The 18,474-nt window shown below is 40.8% G+C and overlaps 1 protein-coding gene across 3 annotated transcripts in view; it reads right to left on the reverse strand.

Annotated features, from left to right (window-relative positions):
- Positions 1-10,758, reverse strand: part of BLTP3A (bridge-like lipid transfer protein family member 3A) — a 286,049-nt gene extending 275,291 nt beyond the window's left edge. For all 3 annotated transcript variants that reach the window (XM_069238827.1, XM_069238826.1, XM_069238825.1), the window contains exon 1: positions 10,581-10,758. In XM_069238827.1, coding sequence (XP_069094928.1) covers positions 10,581-10,624 — 44 coding nt within the window. In that variant the 5' untranslated portion in view covers positions 10,625-10,758. The remainder of the gene's footprint in view (positions 1-10,580) is intronic.
- Between the last annotated feature and the right edge of the window lie 7,716 nt (positions 10,759-18,474).

An 18,474-nucleotide genomic window follows, 5' to 3' on the forward strand; every position in this document is an offset into this window, starting at 1 on the left:
ACTGGTAACTGTAGGGCGACCAGAACTCGGATCTTCAGCTACAAGAAACTGCATACATACATACAGTGTACGACTGTCAGCCAGTCCTGCAATTTTAGCCAATTTCACTTTGCGTGTGGGAACCAGCAAGTGGCAGTGTGCATGTAACAAACTTGACTTACTTATTCAAGTAGTTTATTATAAGTTTATGGTAAACTAAATGAAGGGAAACAATTTCAAATGTAGGGCATGATTTGCACTCTAAATTATTAACAGTACAGCAAATGTTAGATGATGCAGTACTCAGCGTAGGCAATCACAGGGAACCATTGGCAAACACATCATTAAATAACATAAGGGTTAAACAAATGGAGAAAGGAGGACAGCTGACAAATACAGGTTCAAGTGATTCGAGTAGGCCTCCAGAGGAGACATCAGGCCCTGTCGAGGGTCTCAAACTCCCCTGTATAAATCATAAGAGTTTATTGCTTCTTCTTGGTTCACGAGAATATAGAACATTTAAAAACTAGGACTGATAGTAAACATTATACATCGAGAAATTAAGGGTGAAAGATGTTTGTATGCAGATTCTCAAAGCTGGTATTTTAAAAATGATGTCCAGCCTGATTTTCTACGATCTTTTGCACTCACGTTTGTTTACTCGTTCGCAAAACAATTATTCACTATATTAATATTAGCTTTTGTATAGTCTATCCTTTATCCAACTCCATAATTTGGCTGTTTTCATGAACTTTTTAATGCCCATTCAAAGTAGAGTTGCATTTAGGACGCTTGAAAATCCGATTAGATCCTGCTGAATTGCTTCATAGACGCCTGAATGCATTAGCTGAAGCAGCTTCTAAACATAGGTCCCTTTATTAAATTGAGTCTGCCTGTAGCTTGCATTAACCAGATACTGACTCCACAGATCACCACCGGATGCAAAAGACATGGTCCACTGAGGCGATTTCAGCGAACAGATTCGACTTTTATTATAAAGCAGCTGCTAAAGCTACCTCAATAAGACCACAAAAAGGATCTCATAGTTGGTCTTGGTCTACACCTTCTATCTAAATGGTAAATCGTATTTTATGACAATCAGCTTGACTCTCAGATGTCCCCTATATCTCTCGTTACCACGTACCATTAATGGTATTTTCCAAACAGGGAATAACTTCATAACAATGTCAGTAAGTCCAGAAATACTTTGGAACGTATCCATGTTAAAAACAATTTGTCAGGAATAGTAATGCTAACGTGGCTAGTGGTGGTCATTAATCTATACCAGATAAGCTCTCCTGTAGTAAAGATATGGGATATGAATACATTAGTTCATTGAGGAATAAAGACACAGACTTCATTCTCTACGGCGAGTGTGCAGAAACCACTCGATGGCCTTTTCCCCTGTGCTCGCCAAGCTATGATTCTGGTCGTGCTTCTTTTTCCGCCCTTTCCTGGTGACAAACATTCAGGCCTGGCTGAAAGCAGCACATACAACACAGGGCCACTTCATAGCTATTTGGACTGGGATGTTAAAGTAAAGCATGAGAGGCTCAGATACCTCAGGTGGAGAATTGCCAGGACAGAATTGAAAGAAGAATAAACAGGAGACACACCAAGCAAACAGGATACAGGAAAACAACATAGCGTAACCTTACAAGGAGCAGTACAGGAATCGTTACTCAGACTATAGAGAAAAAAAAAACCAGACATACGCCTTATAGGTAAAATTTGTCGGCACACCAGCAGTATGCGGGGCTCCAACCAAATTTTCAGATGAGACTATTTTGCTTCTTAGTTGTTAAAACTCGAGGTCGAATTTTCAATAATAAAGTTAGATAAATACACTTAGTTATTAGCTATCACTTCATGTTTAGTGCTGTAAATAACAGAGGCTACTATTACCCAACATAATGGCTTTACTTTTACTAATCTTGGAATGAGAGAAAACTGAGTTGGCTGTGGCATAGTTCAAAGTACTGACCTCAAGGTACTGACCTCCAGCGCAGTAGATATTTCGGGGCAAGCAATTAACGTGCCGAACTATCTGACATAATACTTTACAACCAAAGTATAGAAACAAAGATCAGTTTGAAATTTAGAAAATGGACAAGGGAACCAATACCAGACTTTGCAATGCAGGCGTTCACAAAGTATATGTTGACAATGCATGTAAAACAATCTGTTGACCTTCACGATGCATTTCTTACATCACTGTACCGTAACAAAACATTTGTCATTGTAAAGGCGGATGCTTTTTTATATAGGTATATATAGATAGATAGATATTAAAAAAAAAAAAAAAAAAAAAAAAAAAGGTTAAAGTGATGTTATAGTTGGGCCTTGTAATAATATAAAAACTATTGTGAAATTCACCAGTTATATTTTACTGAGATAAATATTTATTACTTGCACCCCCGTCTCGCACTCCTCATGACCTCACATATTACATCATTCATAACATGTTAAATTACATCAAGGATGACACAACAGATGCTGAAAAACCTACCAGTGTTATTTCTGTATGTATGGGAGTATATTTTCATATTTAAAATATTTTGCTTCCTTAAGGTTTGCTTTAATTAACAGCCCACACTCGGCTGCACCATTTACAAGTGTGATTGGTTATTTGTGTAGACGAGCCCTGCAGGTTCATGGTCTCATTCGGTTTTAGAAAATAATTTTAATTCAGCTGCAAACCAAGATATCTACTTGCATCTAACTAAATAATATTTCATTACCTTCCCATGGAAAGGCTGTTCCTAATGTTGCAACAATCGAGGCTATAGCCAAGCCTCCGTAAATATGCAGATTTATTTATGTGCAAAAGCAGCGTATTGTGTTTGTTCATGTTTTCGTAATTACAACACGTGATTTTTTCTCTGAAATAAATTATGTGCACTGTTAGCCAAAAGAAACCACACGGAAATAGGTGCTAAATGAATTTATAGTTTGATTGGTGCGGTGTAACCCACAGTTCAGTATTACCTATTTACATAAAATTGTTCTATAAAAATGGTGTGCTTTGTCTAGAGTATCATAAAAAAGACATGCATTACGACAACCAGATAGAGTTTAGAGACATTCTGCTTGCTATTTAGAGAGGGTTATATGCTCATGTTTCTTTCTGTATTTAGGTCCATTTACTATTATTATTCTGAACGATTACTATAGCACATCTGGGTTTGTTGAATTTCTTAAAGGCACATAGAACTTTGCACTTATAATGATTCTTTCTTAAGCTAACTCCCTTTATTGGTTACAGCGCTGCCAACTTAAAAATACATTTTGCTGCGTGAGACGGGAGTATGCCCTTGAGGGGGGTGTGGGGCTGCATGCTGAGGGGCGTGTGCCCCCATCCCCTGCCCCATCGACCCTCTTCCCCCTAAAATAAAACAAACAAAAACCAAAAACGTTGCAGGGGTTGCAGTTGATGTGGTGGGGTGTTTTCACAACTCTTAATGAACTTCACTGCTTACATCCTCCAAAGAGAAGGAAATCCAAGGTTTAGCGGTTTCCAGCTCCGCTTGCTCGCCACCTTGTGATTTTAGCTCCTTACAGGGTGACCGTTTGAAGCGAGACAAAATAGTGTGACACACAGTGGCTCCGTGTGGGTTAGCAGGCCTGTGGTTAATTAATATTTTTGCTTCCTGTAATGATTGCTGAATAACTTAACAACTTAGAATAGTGTCTCAAGCCTGTTCTTAATGTTATTGGCTGAATATATAGTACCTAGATTTCTCCCTCTCCTGCGACCCCGATAAAATTAGATGTGTTTAGGTGTCAACATAAAGGAAATATATAATGAACAATACATATCTGCGAGAATAAAACACATGAAGGGATCTCAGAGGTTTGTGGTCACATCTATGTTTTAGTGCCCTGAAGAGGGATCCCAGCTATGGTAATAGTATACAAAAACAACAATGAATTAGATATCATACATGGAACTGCAAGAAGCACATTTAAAATGTATTTCCCAATTACCAATATTAAGAGGCAGTTCACATATATATATACACACACACACACACACACACACACACACATATATATATATATACACACACATACATATACACACACAAGTCAAAATGACAGGGAAGCTGAAATTTGTATAGTGCATTTAAAAGAGGCAGTTTTTCCATCAAATACAAGAAATGTTCTCTATTGAATTATTAACGCTTGGGTCCCATCTAACAAGTGAGAGGGAGAACTAAGGTGCCAAATTAGCCTCTGATCCCTCACTGCCCGTTTAGAATGCTGATTACTCTGCTCAATCTTTCTCAAAGCAGGTTCCTGGTGATAGGTGAGCCAGGCGTAGGTCCAGCCAGTAAGCAACGTGAAAGGTCCTGGCCCCAGCCTTGAGCTTTCCACATGAAATACTGGTAGGGGCCCAAGCACCACAAGCCTTATAACATGGAGCCTGTGCCTGGAGGCAATTACAAGGTTTCTGCACGGTGTGTATGTTGTAGTTTGGCAGTTTCTACAATCGTACTGGTGTGAACTGTGAACAAGGTCATGAAAAGATTCAGACCGGATGTGGAGTCAGCAGAGGAAGAGGAAATTGACAGTTTCTCATACTTGCTAATATTTTCCTCCAAGTGAAGATTTTCTTGTTACATGAGCTAGACGTAACCTTGAAACATATAACAGCCGAACTGAAACTAGTATCCACAGGACAGCTGTAAATGGAAGTTTCTCAGACTGCTAGTTAGTGTATATATTGTATTTTTATTTATTATTATTTTATTATATCTGTGCTTCTAGGGGCTGTTCAGGATACATTTGATTATGAAGACATGGAACCTTAAACGTAATGCTTGACTCCACTGGAAACCAGGTGGACCGAAAAAGAGGACTTTACCATTTAGCTTTTCGGCATTTAGTGTTGAATTTGCTCAGGCAGTTTTAAATAATAATAATAATAATAATAATAGTGATATATGATGATATTACTATACGACATTGTTCAAAAAATTTCACTAATAAAAATCCATTACATTTACACATTTTTAAACCTCACGGATACACAAAAAATCATTCAGAAGCATTAAAATTGTGCAGCAATCATGAATTCTATGGTTTTTTCCTGACTTATTTACCCCCAAGTTTTGCTACTAAACCACCTGTTGATATGTCACCTAAACATAATTTGGCAGGGAGAAACAATATGCTTTCTGTTTTCATTGCCACTTCAGTATGATCAACATATTCAATCCTTCTGTGATTATCCATACAAAACACCTAGAGTGTCCAATAAGGGCATATGCTTAGTTCAGAAGTATGGGCAAAGCACCATACTGACCAGGACTTCAGCATTATGCAGACTGGTCTTCTCTTCCTGAAATTCTGTTTTTGGTTTGTATTTCATACAATTACTCACCCGACAATACCATCTCACAATTTTGGCATACATTTACTCTCATTGAAGCAAAAGCTCCAGCTATCTATAATTGCTGGACATGTATGTGTTTCCCCTTTTGTGCACTGTAGCTAAAAGAGCATCTTTGCAAACTGATGTTGACTGTCTACTAAAAGAAATGGCAGGTGAAAATGGAAGCACCATCAACACTGCCCATAACTCAGAAAAAAATCTCCATTGGGTCATTAGACCAATTATAGGAGACTAAGGTCTTTGAGTTCAAGACGCTTATCACTTCTTCGACCACCTGATTATGACAAAACTATGGAGGGCAATTGCCCTATAAATAAGACGTTTAGGTTACAGAGATACCCGTGATTACTCTTCACCTGTACTTCACTGGGTCTCACAGAGCTCCATCATGGCAATACTTTTCAATCTATATGTGCAACCACTTAGCAAATATTAAGATAATTAGTTCTTACAATGCATCAATACGATAAAGACACTCTGCGGTATCGAAAATAAGCTCAGATTAAGACACAGAAACAGTAACGTGGCATTAAGTGTTCACGGAGGTGAAAGCTAAACAATTCCTCCACATTAACCAAGACTAGCCCGAGTTCTTATGCTTTACATCAGGCACCAACAGCACCTCACTCAAGCTTTGTTCAAGGCTCATATCCAATCAGGAAGACTAAATCAAGCAAAATGACGGGGCTTTGTACTAGCCATTTAGCGAACTCTACTAGGACATAAAGATAGCTAAAACATTTAATCTTCCTTACACAATCTAAAGTACTTGGTTTTGAATCAAGACGTTAGTCCAGCCTCTAGTTCTATCTACAATGGACTTTGGAATCACACTACTCAGTGGCCTCCCAAAATTTAGCCGGACACCCCTAAAAGTAGCTCTGAACTCAACAACAGCCCTAATTTCACACACAAAATAGACAATGCCTCCCCTGTGCTACATGCACTTAACTAGCTCCCAACTTAAATGCTTACTAAGAAATGTGTGCATCACGCACAGATCATTCTGTCATAATTTTCCAAAATACATAGCATTAAAATGAGAACACCTAGCTGAATACATACATTAAATCTACAAAGAGCTCTTCACTCTAGTGATCCCAAAACGAACACCCTTCATGGGGCAGCGGCAAGAATCTGGTACAGCATTATCACTGTATTCATAACAAGCCCTTTATACACTTCTTTCAGGTGAAGAATTAAAGGCCTCTCTACTAAAGAGGGAAGAGCAGATGTAGACTAAGGGCTAGGGTGCCGACCTTGGAACTGGTGTACCAGGTTCGAATCCTGACCTTGGTTCAATATACTGTGAAACAGCCCTTAACCTCACCGTCCCTAAAAACAAAAAAATGTCCATCGTCAGGCGCTGACATAAAACGTATGGTTCTTGTGTAATGACCTTGGGCGAAGTACTGCTACAAAGAAATCGTAAAAATAACTAGTAAGCCGCCTACATGTAAGTCTCTAGAGCAAGCATGCTCATCTAGAACAACAATGGTGTAAGTAAAGAAGATAAAAACCTTTTCTTTGTGTGTTAATGGAATGATACGAAATACTCTTCTTCTAAGGAAGGGACTTAAATGTACACATGTACATTTCTTTGTTGGCTACTGTTTGTGCAATATGTACAGTGCTTCTGCATCAACTATGAGGTCAAATAAATATTCTGTATTAAGACTGTAAAAACCTGCGGCTATTGCTTGCTACTGATATTAGTAATGAACAAACTCACTGCTGGACACTTCTCACCACTTGAATCAAGAAGCCAAAACAATGCCGCCTTCCCTTCATTATCCACATGCTACATAACACACTCCTTTTTAATCAAGTGCTTTTAGACCTCTCTCTTCTGCAAAAGGCAATCCATATCTATTTATAAAGAAGTTACATTTCCAAATGTAACTTCATGGCATTTAGCGTATTTTTTCTAAGGGGGTGGCATGCATCACATCTTCATTAGTGATTACAAAGTAACACCAGTTACCCCACTTGACAACAATACTTCTCATCTTTATACAACCTGTTTCACCTCACTTTCAGGCATAATCTTAGCTAGTCTAACCACTCATACCTTACAAACGCTGTGTCATGATCTCTATGCCGCAACATAAAGATTATAGAAAAAGAACTATAAGAAACACTGCTAAGAAGGGGCTTTTTATCAGCCCACATGTTGATTACCTTGAGTACAGCATTTGACTGGACAGAATTTGTGTGTGTCCACTGAAAAGAGAGCTTGTATAAGCACTATTTCCCTTGTGGGAAAGGATATGCTCCGGACTGAGTTGTTTATTATGACAAACTATGGGTTGTAGTGATAGGTCTGATCTGTTTATTATGAAAAGTTAGGCCTGTATTATTTATAGAAAAAAGCGAACATTTAATCCAAATTGCATTTAGGGACGGTTTATTGTTTCACAGAAAAACATTTGAAAGCAAGTATTTTGTTTCAATAAATCTCACAAACTTCTGAAGCATTCAAGGGTTCGATACTGATAAACCCCTTTGACAAACCCTGTGAGTTTAGAAGATTTACCCTCTGGTAATCCTTTTTAGGCCCTCTATGAAGCGGTTGCATATGGTACTGCAAACTATTTTGGACATACTTGCAATTTTATGACTGTCTGATGTTTGCATTATGCAAAAACTCATGCTCAACACAGGAGGCCTGGTTATGGTGACATGCCGGTGATAAAGACTATAAACGTATCTGGTTCACTCTGAAAAGTGATGCCAGTTGCCATAATTCCAATCTGTTATTATTTAAAGTTCTAACTAAAGGTAGGAGGTCTGACTTATTTAATGAAAAAGCATATGTTAAAGCAAATAACCTTTAGGGGTGGATTGGCGTTATACTGTGTTAAAGCCTATAGGCAAGAATTCTGTTGCATAGAAATTAATAGATTACTGTAGTAGGCGGAGGTTTTAGTTTCTCTCTCTAGTTACCTCCTCTGCCAAACCCCGCGGATAGAAGATTTGCACTTTGATAATCCTTGCAAACCCTCTTAAGAATGGGTAAATATTTTGGCCAACTGGAATTCTGTGTATATTTATAGTTTTGTAAATGTTTACCTGAGGGTTGTCTTGTGGGAAAGTTTATGTAGAATTCTACTGGGTTGCTCATAGTGATCACTCAACGATATAAGCAATAGGCATGATTGGTTCTTTGGGGGAAAAAAAGTGTCAGATTCCATTGGTCTAAGATGTTTATTATGGAAAGATACAACAAAGACTGTAAGTCTCAATAATTTATCATGCCAAGTATGTGTTAAAGCCAATATGTGTTTAAGGGTGGATTTGCATTAAGCTGTGCTGAAAGCAGTAGACACATATTTTGTTACGTGGAATCTCAGAGATTACTATTGTAAGCAATGGTTTTGGCGTTAGTTACCCTCCATGACAAACTCAAAGGGAGAAGATGAGTATTGTGCCTTGCCAGGACTTTCTGGAGGGACTCACATCTTTAGTTGTATACCACGTTTCTAAAGAAATACATTGCTTAAAAGATATATAAGTATACATAAAGGGACTTTAGATCAGCCTTTTTCTGCTAGTAGTATCTTAGACTGCCATCAACATCCTGTTTCTGCCTCTGACAACAAACGGTATGGAGCAACTGGTACGCCCATTTAAGCCATTGGCTGTATGATCCTGTGAGGGGTAAAAAAAATTCCTGATCAAATGTGCACATCCATCTAAATACAAGAGTACACTTGAGTCCCAGGGTTGGCCAGTCAATCGTTTAGGTTTCCATTTTCTCTCTTTATACGATCCCTTTTGTTATATGCTTTCTTCCATCCTCGTTTTTTAAAATGTACTCTTTTTTCCCCCTAAGTGCCCTGCAACTTCCCAGAGAATGCTACCCGGATGTCACGGTTTATAAACTGAGTGGACAAATTGGAATGGCACTGTCAAAGCGAATCACTGTTTTACCATTCTAAAAGGTCTGACACATTTAGAAGCATTATGTCAGCCGTACTGGATATGGTACAACAATGGCACAGTATGCTCAGTACTGTTTCAAGATGGAGTGTTTACTGGGCATCCATCTTTGAATGCTAATGTGCATAGAGTGTTATTGTTTTACATCTCCAATAAGGCTAACGGGTGCTTCTAAATGTGTTCAGGTTGACGAAGTGTTACTTTTGAAGGGAGTAAATTCTAACTTGTGCATTCGGACAAGAAATTTGCAATATACATTCTATTGATTTGAGATGCATTTTTTTGTATAGGTTCTGGATTTGGAAGTCACCAAAGTACCCTTCCACATGTCTGTGGGGGGGAGCAGTGGGTGTTTAGTCAGCACGGAGTTGTGGGTGTGAAACCTGCAGGGAGATGCGCATGTGAAAGCGCAGGCAGGGATTTTAATGGAAACATGCAAGTGGATGTGCTCACTATCACAAAGTAACTTATTTGTGCTGAGAAATGCCAGGGGTCTCCTATTAGAAGTATTGCACCAGGGGCGAGAATAACGGGTAGTGTCCTTTTAAAAGTGAAAAAAAATTGAAGAACTCACATTGCAGTATCTGCTCATTTTACGCACTCCTACCAGGGATGATGAGTCAGCTGGGAGCTGAGGGCGTGAAGCCCCCAAAGAGTAGAGGGTGATAAACCTACACATAGTTGCAAGCGGGAAGCTTGCACGGAGTTGTGAGAGTGCAGTAACTGCATGAGGATGTTAGGCGGCAGTATCTGCCAGGCGTCTTGAGAGCCCCGGCTCTTCAGAGAGTTGTGAGATAGCAACCTAGTCATTAAGTTATGGAAAGCCATCCAGTCTGCGCCAAGAGTTTTGGAATAACAGTAGCTGCAGGGAGAGCAGTGTAGTGTGGGCGATAAAAGGGTGGAAGCCAGGGCAGACTCTTGTGAGGTTACTGCCAGTAACGTTACCGGAACACCTGTTGCTTTCTTTAATAATCTAATGCACTCTGGGTGTTGCAGTTCCCTGTCCTCTTACTAGTGGGAAGGCATCATTCCTGGACGCGGCTTTGAAAGCGCCACTTCTACATGGATTTAGGAAATAGCCTCTGTATGGAACCGTAGAGGATCAGTTTTGGGAGTGAGTCCCCGCAGACAGAACGGCATCTGCTTGCAAATGTAACTGTGAGGAGATTTTTTTGTTCTTGAGAAGGTGGCTGTCCCGTAAAATCCTTGCAAGGTTGCTGCACGGAGTTATGGTGCTCACCCACCTAACGAGTTTTCTTACCTCGACAGGTGCTTCAAGATCTGCTTCTTGATGATCCCTGCCATGGCGGGCCAACGAGGAGGATCACGGCTCCGGAGAGCGCTGCTCCCGGGAACTCTGACAGCTCCTTCGGCGGCCACGGATCACACACCCGGGGAGAGAGAGGGAACGGAGCCAGCCACAGCCAAGATCTCCAGTATCCCAGCATGCCCCGCGATGCCAGCCAATCAGCGAGACGAATTAACCAACGACACGACGTCAGAAAAGGGAAGCAACGCGCTGTTAACTGTCTCAGACAATTGTCTGTGCCGATGGAGGCAGGGAGCCCGGGGTCACTGCGGTACAAACGCCTTTCTCACACGCACATAAATATGCGCAATGCTACTTACTTTTATCACCACTCTTCCCCCCCCCCCTTTTGCTACTGAGCATCCATCTTTGTTTGGGGACAGTTCTGTTTGTGCAACGGAATTTAAATGTTGCTCATCACTGTCTCAATCTAATTTTTTTACTAAATATACTGCACTTTTTACCAGGTCACGGCAGAAGCTCTTGTAAGACAATTCACGAATCCTTCCCACACACAACTCCCTAACGTCCCGACACATAAATTTGAACATATATGTGTGGCATACATGGCACATTCAAATATACATAAACTTTTGAAAGCAGAAATAGGGTTATTTTAATCCAGTTTGGGCCGGTGTAACTTTCCCCATGTACTTGTATTAAAGTGAAGACGATTTCAGGCAGAGAAAACATAAATTAAAGTTATTTTCAGTCTCCCACCTGCATCGGGTCTGTTGGCATTGATGTATATATGATTGGCTTGGCTAGAATGGTGCATAGATCTCGACCTCAGTTTTATTTAGTAAACACGGTAGACAGCATGAACACACTATATGTATATAACCAGCAAAAACATAGTTAGATTACTCTAACAGCTAAAAATCAAATGTATTTATAGTAATTTCAGACTTGACATAGGAAAGGCGTTTTCTTCAATGTTGTGTCGTTCAATGAATCTTTAAGTTCTTCCTGGAAAGTTTAATGAAGATCCGTCAATCGAAGGAGAAGAAAAATGGAAATGTGACTAAAAATGCATTTGGTATTTTAAGTCCAAGGGTTCTTTGCTCTCAAAATAGAACAAATGGCTGGAAAGAATTACACCAAATTTGGCACAAAGGTAGAGTTTTACATAAGGAAGCGCCTTTGCTCGGTTTGCTGTTTTTCCATTTAGTAGTTTATGAGAAAGTAGTATTTAAAAAGATGCTCTGGTTGTGTCTAAAGAGGCTGTGTTTTAGAGATATGTGTACCGTTCATTCATTGATCCTTTGTGTAATCGTGAATCTATGGAAAATTTGTGACTCCAATTCTAAAGATAAAGGCACCATATTGGATTAGGGATCTTTTTCTCTTGTCATCCATACCGGCTTCATGAATCCGTCAAATTCTGATTGGCAAGTAATCACAGAAACATTTATGTTAGGCTGAGCACTGTGTTGGGAGAAATAATAATAATTAAAAAGGTATAAGGGAGTAGAGTGAACCTATCCTAACTCTGAGCCTGTAGAGGAAAGTGACCTCAAAGGAACCCCTTGCAATAATATATTTATTTATAAATGATGATTATCTCAGGATTTTGCAAAACCTGGATGCTCTCTCGGTATCCTGTGAAAAAATGTAAAAAAGTAATCAGTACAGTACTGCAACTCTTGCCCAACAGCCACACTGGGGGGTTGGCTGCTTGTGGTAGGGTGGGAGCAGGGTCTGGCCACAGTCCAGGCCCTTCGGCTAACCCCATGCTGTGCCTGGCCAAGTTGGCCACCTACTGAGGGTTGGCCAGGCCCTGTAGCCACTCCCGCTATACATGGCCGAAGGCCTTGTGTGGCATAGCATTTTTTTGTTACGTTTTATACAGTGTACACTTAGCCTAATGGCATTGGAGCTCTTTACAAGAGAATCAGGTTAGGTTACAAGAAGAGTTAAATTGAATTCACCTGAATCACAGGTTGTTGAGCTGATGCCAGGATTCAAATCTAGTTTCCCAGTTCCAAGGTCGGTAGCTCTAGCTGCTGTACCACATCCCTTGGTTGCTTGTGGAATGTTGGGCACAGGGCCTGGCCAAAGGGTAAGGGCCCGTTGGTCATCCGCCACTGGGCACATCTGAATGGGGTGTGCTGTGTGTTTAGGCCACCCCACAGGCTTTGGTGTAGCCAAAGGCCATGCACTGTTGTGTTTGCTACACACAGCCAAAGGAAGTGTGTAGTGGACATTGGGTGATCAGAGAGAGTCGGGCATGGGCCTGAAGGCCAAGCCCTGCAGCCAACGTCGCTGCACAGGGACGAAGGTCGTGGGCAGACATGGTTGGCTGCTCACAGAGGGTCAGGTGCAGGGAATTCTTAGAAGTGGTATATGATCAAAAAATCACTGAAAAAAACAAAGGTTAAAAGTGACGTTATCATTAGTTTTGTTGACAACAACTCAAAATGCATTTTAAGAAATCAGAAAATCATCTAAAGAAGCACAGTAAAGAGCAGTTATATTTAAAAAAACACTGAAATTTGCAAGTTAGGATTCGGAGCACAATCTATAACTCGCACCACGAAAACCATAAGTCACACATGTATGTACATGTATCGGTAATGCTTGAGCCGAGAGGGGTCACCTTTCGTGGGAATCAAAGTATGGATCATTTTGCAATTACCCTCGGACCCGCACTGCAATGTAGTACTATGTTGAATATGTATTGGAGTGTGAACACTGACTTGATCTGAGGACCTGCCCTGTATTCTAGGACTCATTCACGATGAACTTGTATCTATGAGTGACCAGGGACTGTGTTGTAGGACCCGGGAAACATGGCGTAGAAGTAGAGATTTTATTTAAGTTGAAGCTGTACATTAGGGGCTATTGTAGTCTTTCGTTGCAGTTACAAACTGCTTTTATCAAGAGAACAGGACAAATATAATGAGTGGTTCAAACTGAACAGTGATATTGGGAAGCATATTACCAAACAGAGATTTAAGTGTAGTAATGGCAGCTGAATGGGATGACAAACGCAAACTAGCAGTTGACTAATTGTTTTAAGGGTTAATAACAGTAAATAACAATGCCTGGACTTGGAATGGCGAGCTTAACCATAAAACAAAAATATGAGAAATTAGAGAATCTTTAAAAGAAATATTCGAAAGTATATAGGCTGTAGCAGAATACTACGAGGACTGAGGAACTATACGGTTCTGACTCGTGGGGACCCTGACTCAGAATTTGCAGAGGAACTAGGAACACTGTACTATGGGATTGGTCAAGATCCTATTAAAATATGACTGGTGAGACAGAGAAAGGTTACTTCAGGAAATACATTTATTAACAAAAGATTTAAAGCAAAATTATACAAAAGAACATTTTAATTACTTTATGGATAAGATGAACTTGATAAAGTGAAGGAAGAAATGAAGATGAAAAAACAGAGGACATTTTTATAGGATTACAAGGAAAACCAAATTGGAAGGATCCTGACATTTAGTAAATAAAAAATATGATAGGCTGAGAAGGAGAGAAAGGCAGGATCTCAGCCTATTGAGACAAGAGAGTCTCAAGTGAACAGAGTCTTAAGGAATTAGAAGACAGTGGCACATCAGAAGGGAGCAGTACATGTATAAGCAGCACTGGCTATTCTAAAAGTAATTTTAATAAATGTAGATGAATTCTGCAAGCTGAGCATGGGCAGGGGTCGAAGGTTGAGCAGCAGAAGACGACCAAGAGGCCGATGCGGAAAAGACGGACGAGAAGAAGCGGATGGAAGAAATCACAACAACAAAACTCTTCTGGGTAGAACAACAAGGGGTCAGAAGAATATGAAATATTGGAATAAACGATTATTAATTTGACAGAATAAACAGTAAGGATTAACTAAGCGTGTTACCATTTAGTCTTTCATTTTGCTGTACATCTTATTCTAACTATGCACGGACTAGGATTGATCTGTTCAGAGCTACAGCATCCATTTTAGGACATTCTCATTCCTCACTCCTCATCCCTACTTCTCAACCCTGCTTCTCATCCATCATCCCTACTTCTCATCCATCATGCATCATCCCTACTTCTCATCCATCATCCCTGCTTCTCTTCCATCATCCCTACTTCTCATCCATTATCCCTACTTCTCATCCATCATATATCATCCCTACTTCTCATCCATCATCCCTACTTCTCATCCATCATCCCTACTTCTCATCCCTGCGTCTCATCCCTGCTTTTCATCCCTCATCCCTACTTCTCATCCACCATCCCTTCTTCTCTCCCATCATCCCTACTTCTCATCCATCATCACTACTTCTCATCCATCATATATCATCCCTACTTCTCATCCATCATACATCATCCCTACTTCTCATCCATCACCCCTACTTCTCATCCATCATCCCTGCGTCTCTTCCATCATCCCTGCTTCTCATCCATCATCCCTACTTCTCATCCATCATCCCTACTTCTCATCCATCAAACATCATCTCTACTTCTCATCCATCATCCCTACTTCTCATCCATCATCCCTGATTCTCTTCCATCATCCCTACCCCTCATCCCTGCTTCTCATCCCTACTTCTCTTCCATCATCCCTACTTCTCTTCCATCATCCCTACTTCTAATCCCTCATCCCTGCTTCTCATCCCTACTTCTCATCCATCTTCCACCATTCCTACTTCTCATGCCTCAGCCATCATCCCTACTCCTCATCCATCATCCCTACTCCTCATTCCTCACCCCTCAGTCATACCAACACATTTTCAGTTTTGTGAAACACACCTTCACACTGCTTGGTTGGGAACAGCCAATCAGAGTTATGAGAGAGAGCTGCATTCTTACACCTCTGCTGGTTTGGGAAATACAAGGAGCCCACAGCTAGGGCCATAAATCAGCTCTTGGAGAAAGGGTTATACAGTTCATCTACAGTTCATCGAAGTAGGGATGATGGAAGAGTAGTAGGGATGAGAAGCAGGGATGAGGAGTAGGGATGATGGAAGAGAAGCAGGGATGATGGATGAGAAGTAGAGATGATGGATGAGAAGTAGGGATGATGTTAAATGGATGAGAAGTAGGGATGATGGATGAGAAGTATGGATGATGTATGATGGATGAGAAGTAGGGATAATGGATGAGAAGTGAGAAGTAGGGATGATGTATGATGGATGAGAAGCAGGGATGAGGGATGAGGAGTAGGGATGATGGATGAGAAGCAGGGATGATGGATAAGAAGTAGGGGTGATGGAAGAGAAGTAGGGATGATGGATGAGAAGTAGGGATGATGGAAGAGAAATAGGGATGATGGAAGAGAAGCAGGGATGATGGAAGAGAAATAGGGATGATGGAAGAGAAGCAGGGATGATGGATGAGAAGTAGGGATGATGGATAAGAAGCATGGATGAGAAGCAGGGATCGGAAGTAGGGATGATGGAAGAGAAGTAGGGATGATGGATAAGAAGTAGGGATAATATATGATGGATGAGAAGTAGGGGTGATGGATGAGAAGTAGGGATGATGGATGAGAAGCAGGGATGAGAAGTAAGGATGAGGAGTGAGGAATGAGGATGTCCTAAAGTAGATGCTGTAGTTTCCTGCTCCGCAGCATCTTGTCCTGGTTTACTCCACTTAACCTCAGCCTGACAATGGCGGAAGCACGTGGCAGGCATGTTAGATAAGATACATAGCTTTCAGCATATGCGTGAATACCGACCCAGTCCAGGCAGAATGTATCGAGCCCGAGGTTGCATCTGGCATACCACAGCGTGTGGCCAACCCTACTAATTTTATGCATGGCCTGGACTCATTTCTGGAAGAGGGGGGAAGTAAATGCTAAACACCTACACTACCTCTTTGTAGAGTTTTTGGATGGTTCCAGAAACTATACATCCAAAGTTTCTACGTGCCTCTAGGCGCTGTTAGTTTAGGGCCTGGTGGCATGTTGTTTCAGAAGCTGCTACTGATACTAGGTCGTCCGCAAGCTTGGCTAGGTCGAGGGGTAGAGGCATAATTTTATTATTAAAATTCCCCGGGACCTGGCTCACCCTTGGGATCATTAAGAAAACACAAGCAAAGGAGCCCACGCTTACTTTTTTTTATTTTTTATTTTGCCGTAGATTCACGCATCCTCTGTGAAATCATGTCTTAAATTGGAAAAAAAAAGTTTTTGGCACCCAGGGGGACCAGGCCTAGCTTGCTCCCTTCTTTTTTCTCACCTTTTTTCTTGGGACTCAGATGGATCTGAGTGCCGTCTGGTTAAAGTGTTGGCAATCAATCGGATGTCAGCATGAGATCTGTCAGATCCACAGAGGATTCGTGTCCCTAGATATTTATATTTCTTTTTTCATTAATAATGCAAAAACTACTGAACAGATTCACACCAAATCACAAAAGAGATCTTTCTTGACCAAGATCTGGCTTTCTGCCAAAGTTCTGCTACGGTGACCGTGCATTCCATTAAGCGGTTTGGGCTGTAGTCATGATACAAATCACTATGCAAAATTGCACATGGAAAATTAAATTTGGGAACACCCCCCTCCCGCCCCCCCCACACGCTTGATGGATTACCCTGAAAATTTCAAGACAGCAGCTGAAGTGAGTTGCAAACTAGTGCTGAAAAGTTCGTGAAGATTCATCAAACAAAAAACACTTCATCTATTGGAATTTGGCATACTGTCAACTGTAATTACATTTTTGATTGCCTATAACCTTTTGACCCTGTGGATAATTGTGCCCAAAATTTGGCAGATCACTAAGACAGTTAGCCATTTTTCATGCCGATCCGCCCATGGAATTAAAAATAAATGGGGGAGGTGGGGTGTGCTCCCAATTTTCCCATAGGAAACTTTGCTCTCATCTACAGCCAGAAATGCTAAATAGATTGGCTCAGGGCCTGGCCTACGCCTGTGCTCTGCAACTAGGCCCACACAGGCTGCCAACCCCTGCTGTGCACAGCCTTGGTCCAGGCCCAGAACCCAACTTCATGGGCACAACCAACCCCCACTGCGCACAGCCTTTTGTGCCTAGAGCCAGGCTCTGAGAACAACTCACTGTGGTGTCCCAGGCTGCTGCTTGCTGCTAACGCAGGCTTCCATCCTATGCTACTCATGTCCTTTTTCTGTCCCCAGCAGATTTGTCCCCCTAATTTTTCAATGGAAAAATTATACTGTCATATTTTCCTTTTTTATCTCTAGTAGAAAAGTGCAGTTTTCAGTACAAAATGGTACCTTTCTTGTCTGCTCACAGAATAGCTGCAAGATTCCAATTTTCATTAAAATCATGGCTGTTTTGCAGCAAACCTGTTTTTTGTTCCATGTTCCAGTCCTCTGGATGCCACCAAGCATGCTCCCGGGATAAGGCACATCACATGATGCCCACTATTACTGTTGAATTTGTTCCCTCTGCACTAAAATCACAATTTTTAACCAATCACATATGAGAAAAAAATTCAATCATGACTGACAGAAATTAAAGTTTCTCAATCAGGATTTAAAATGACAGAGATATATAAAAGGGTTGATTCTTTCAAAGCAACCTGACAACTTTTCAAAGGTTTTTATCTCAAAAACTACTGAATGGATTTGCGCCAAACCAAATTAATCCACCTTTTCTGATTAAAGTTCTACTTTCATGCCAAGTTTGGCATAATCCCATTGAGTGGTTTTTGGTGTAGACACAAGCAAAATTCTTATGGGAACCATAATGGGAAATTTGCCTTTTCTGCGTGTTTACCCCAAAGTTTTAGGCTCATGCTGACCTAATACTTTTGCTGGTTTTAAAACGCTCTGCAATTTACCCCTGCTAACCAGTAGTAAAGTGCCTGTGCTCCCACTTTAAACATGGTCTAATTGTCATATTACTTATTAGTATAGTTAACTATAAGTCCTTTGTA

The sequence above is a fragment of the Pleurodeles waltl genome, chromosome 6 (assembly GCF_031143425.1).
Source record: "Pleurodeles waltl isolate 20211129_DDA chromosome 6, aPleWal1.hap1.20221129, whole genome shotgun sequence".
Classification (NCBI taxonomy): Eukaryota; Metazoa; Chordata; class Amphibia; order Caudata; family Salamandridae; genus Pleurodeles; species Pleurodeles waltl.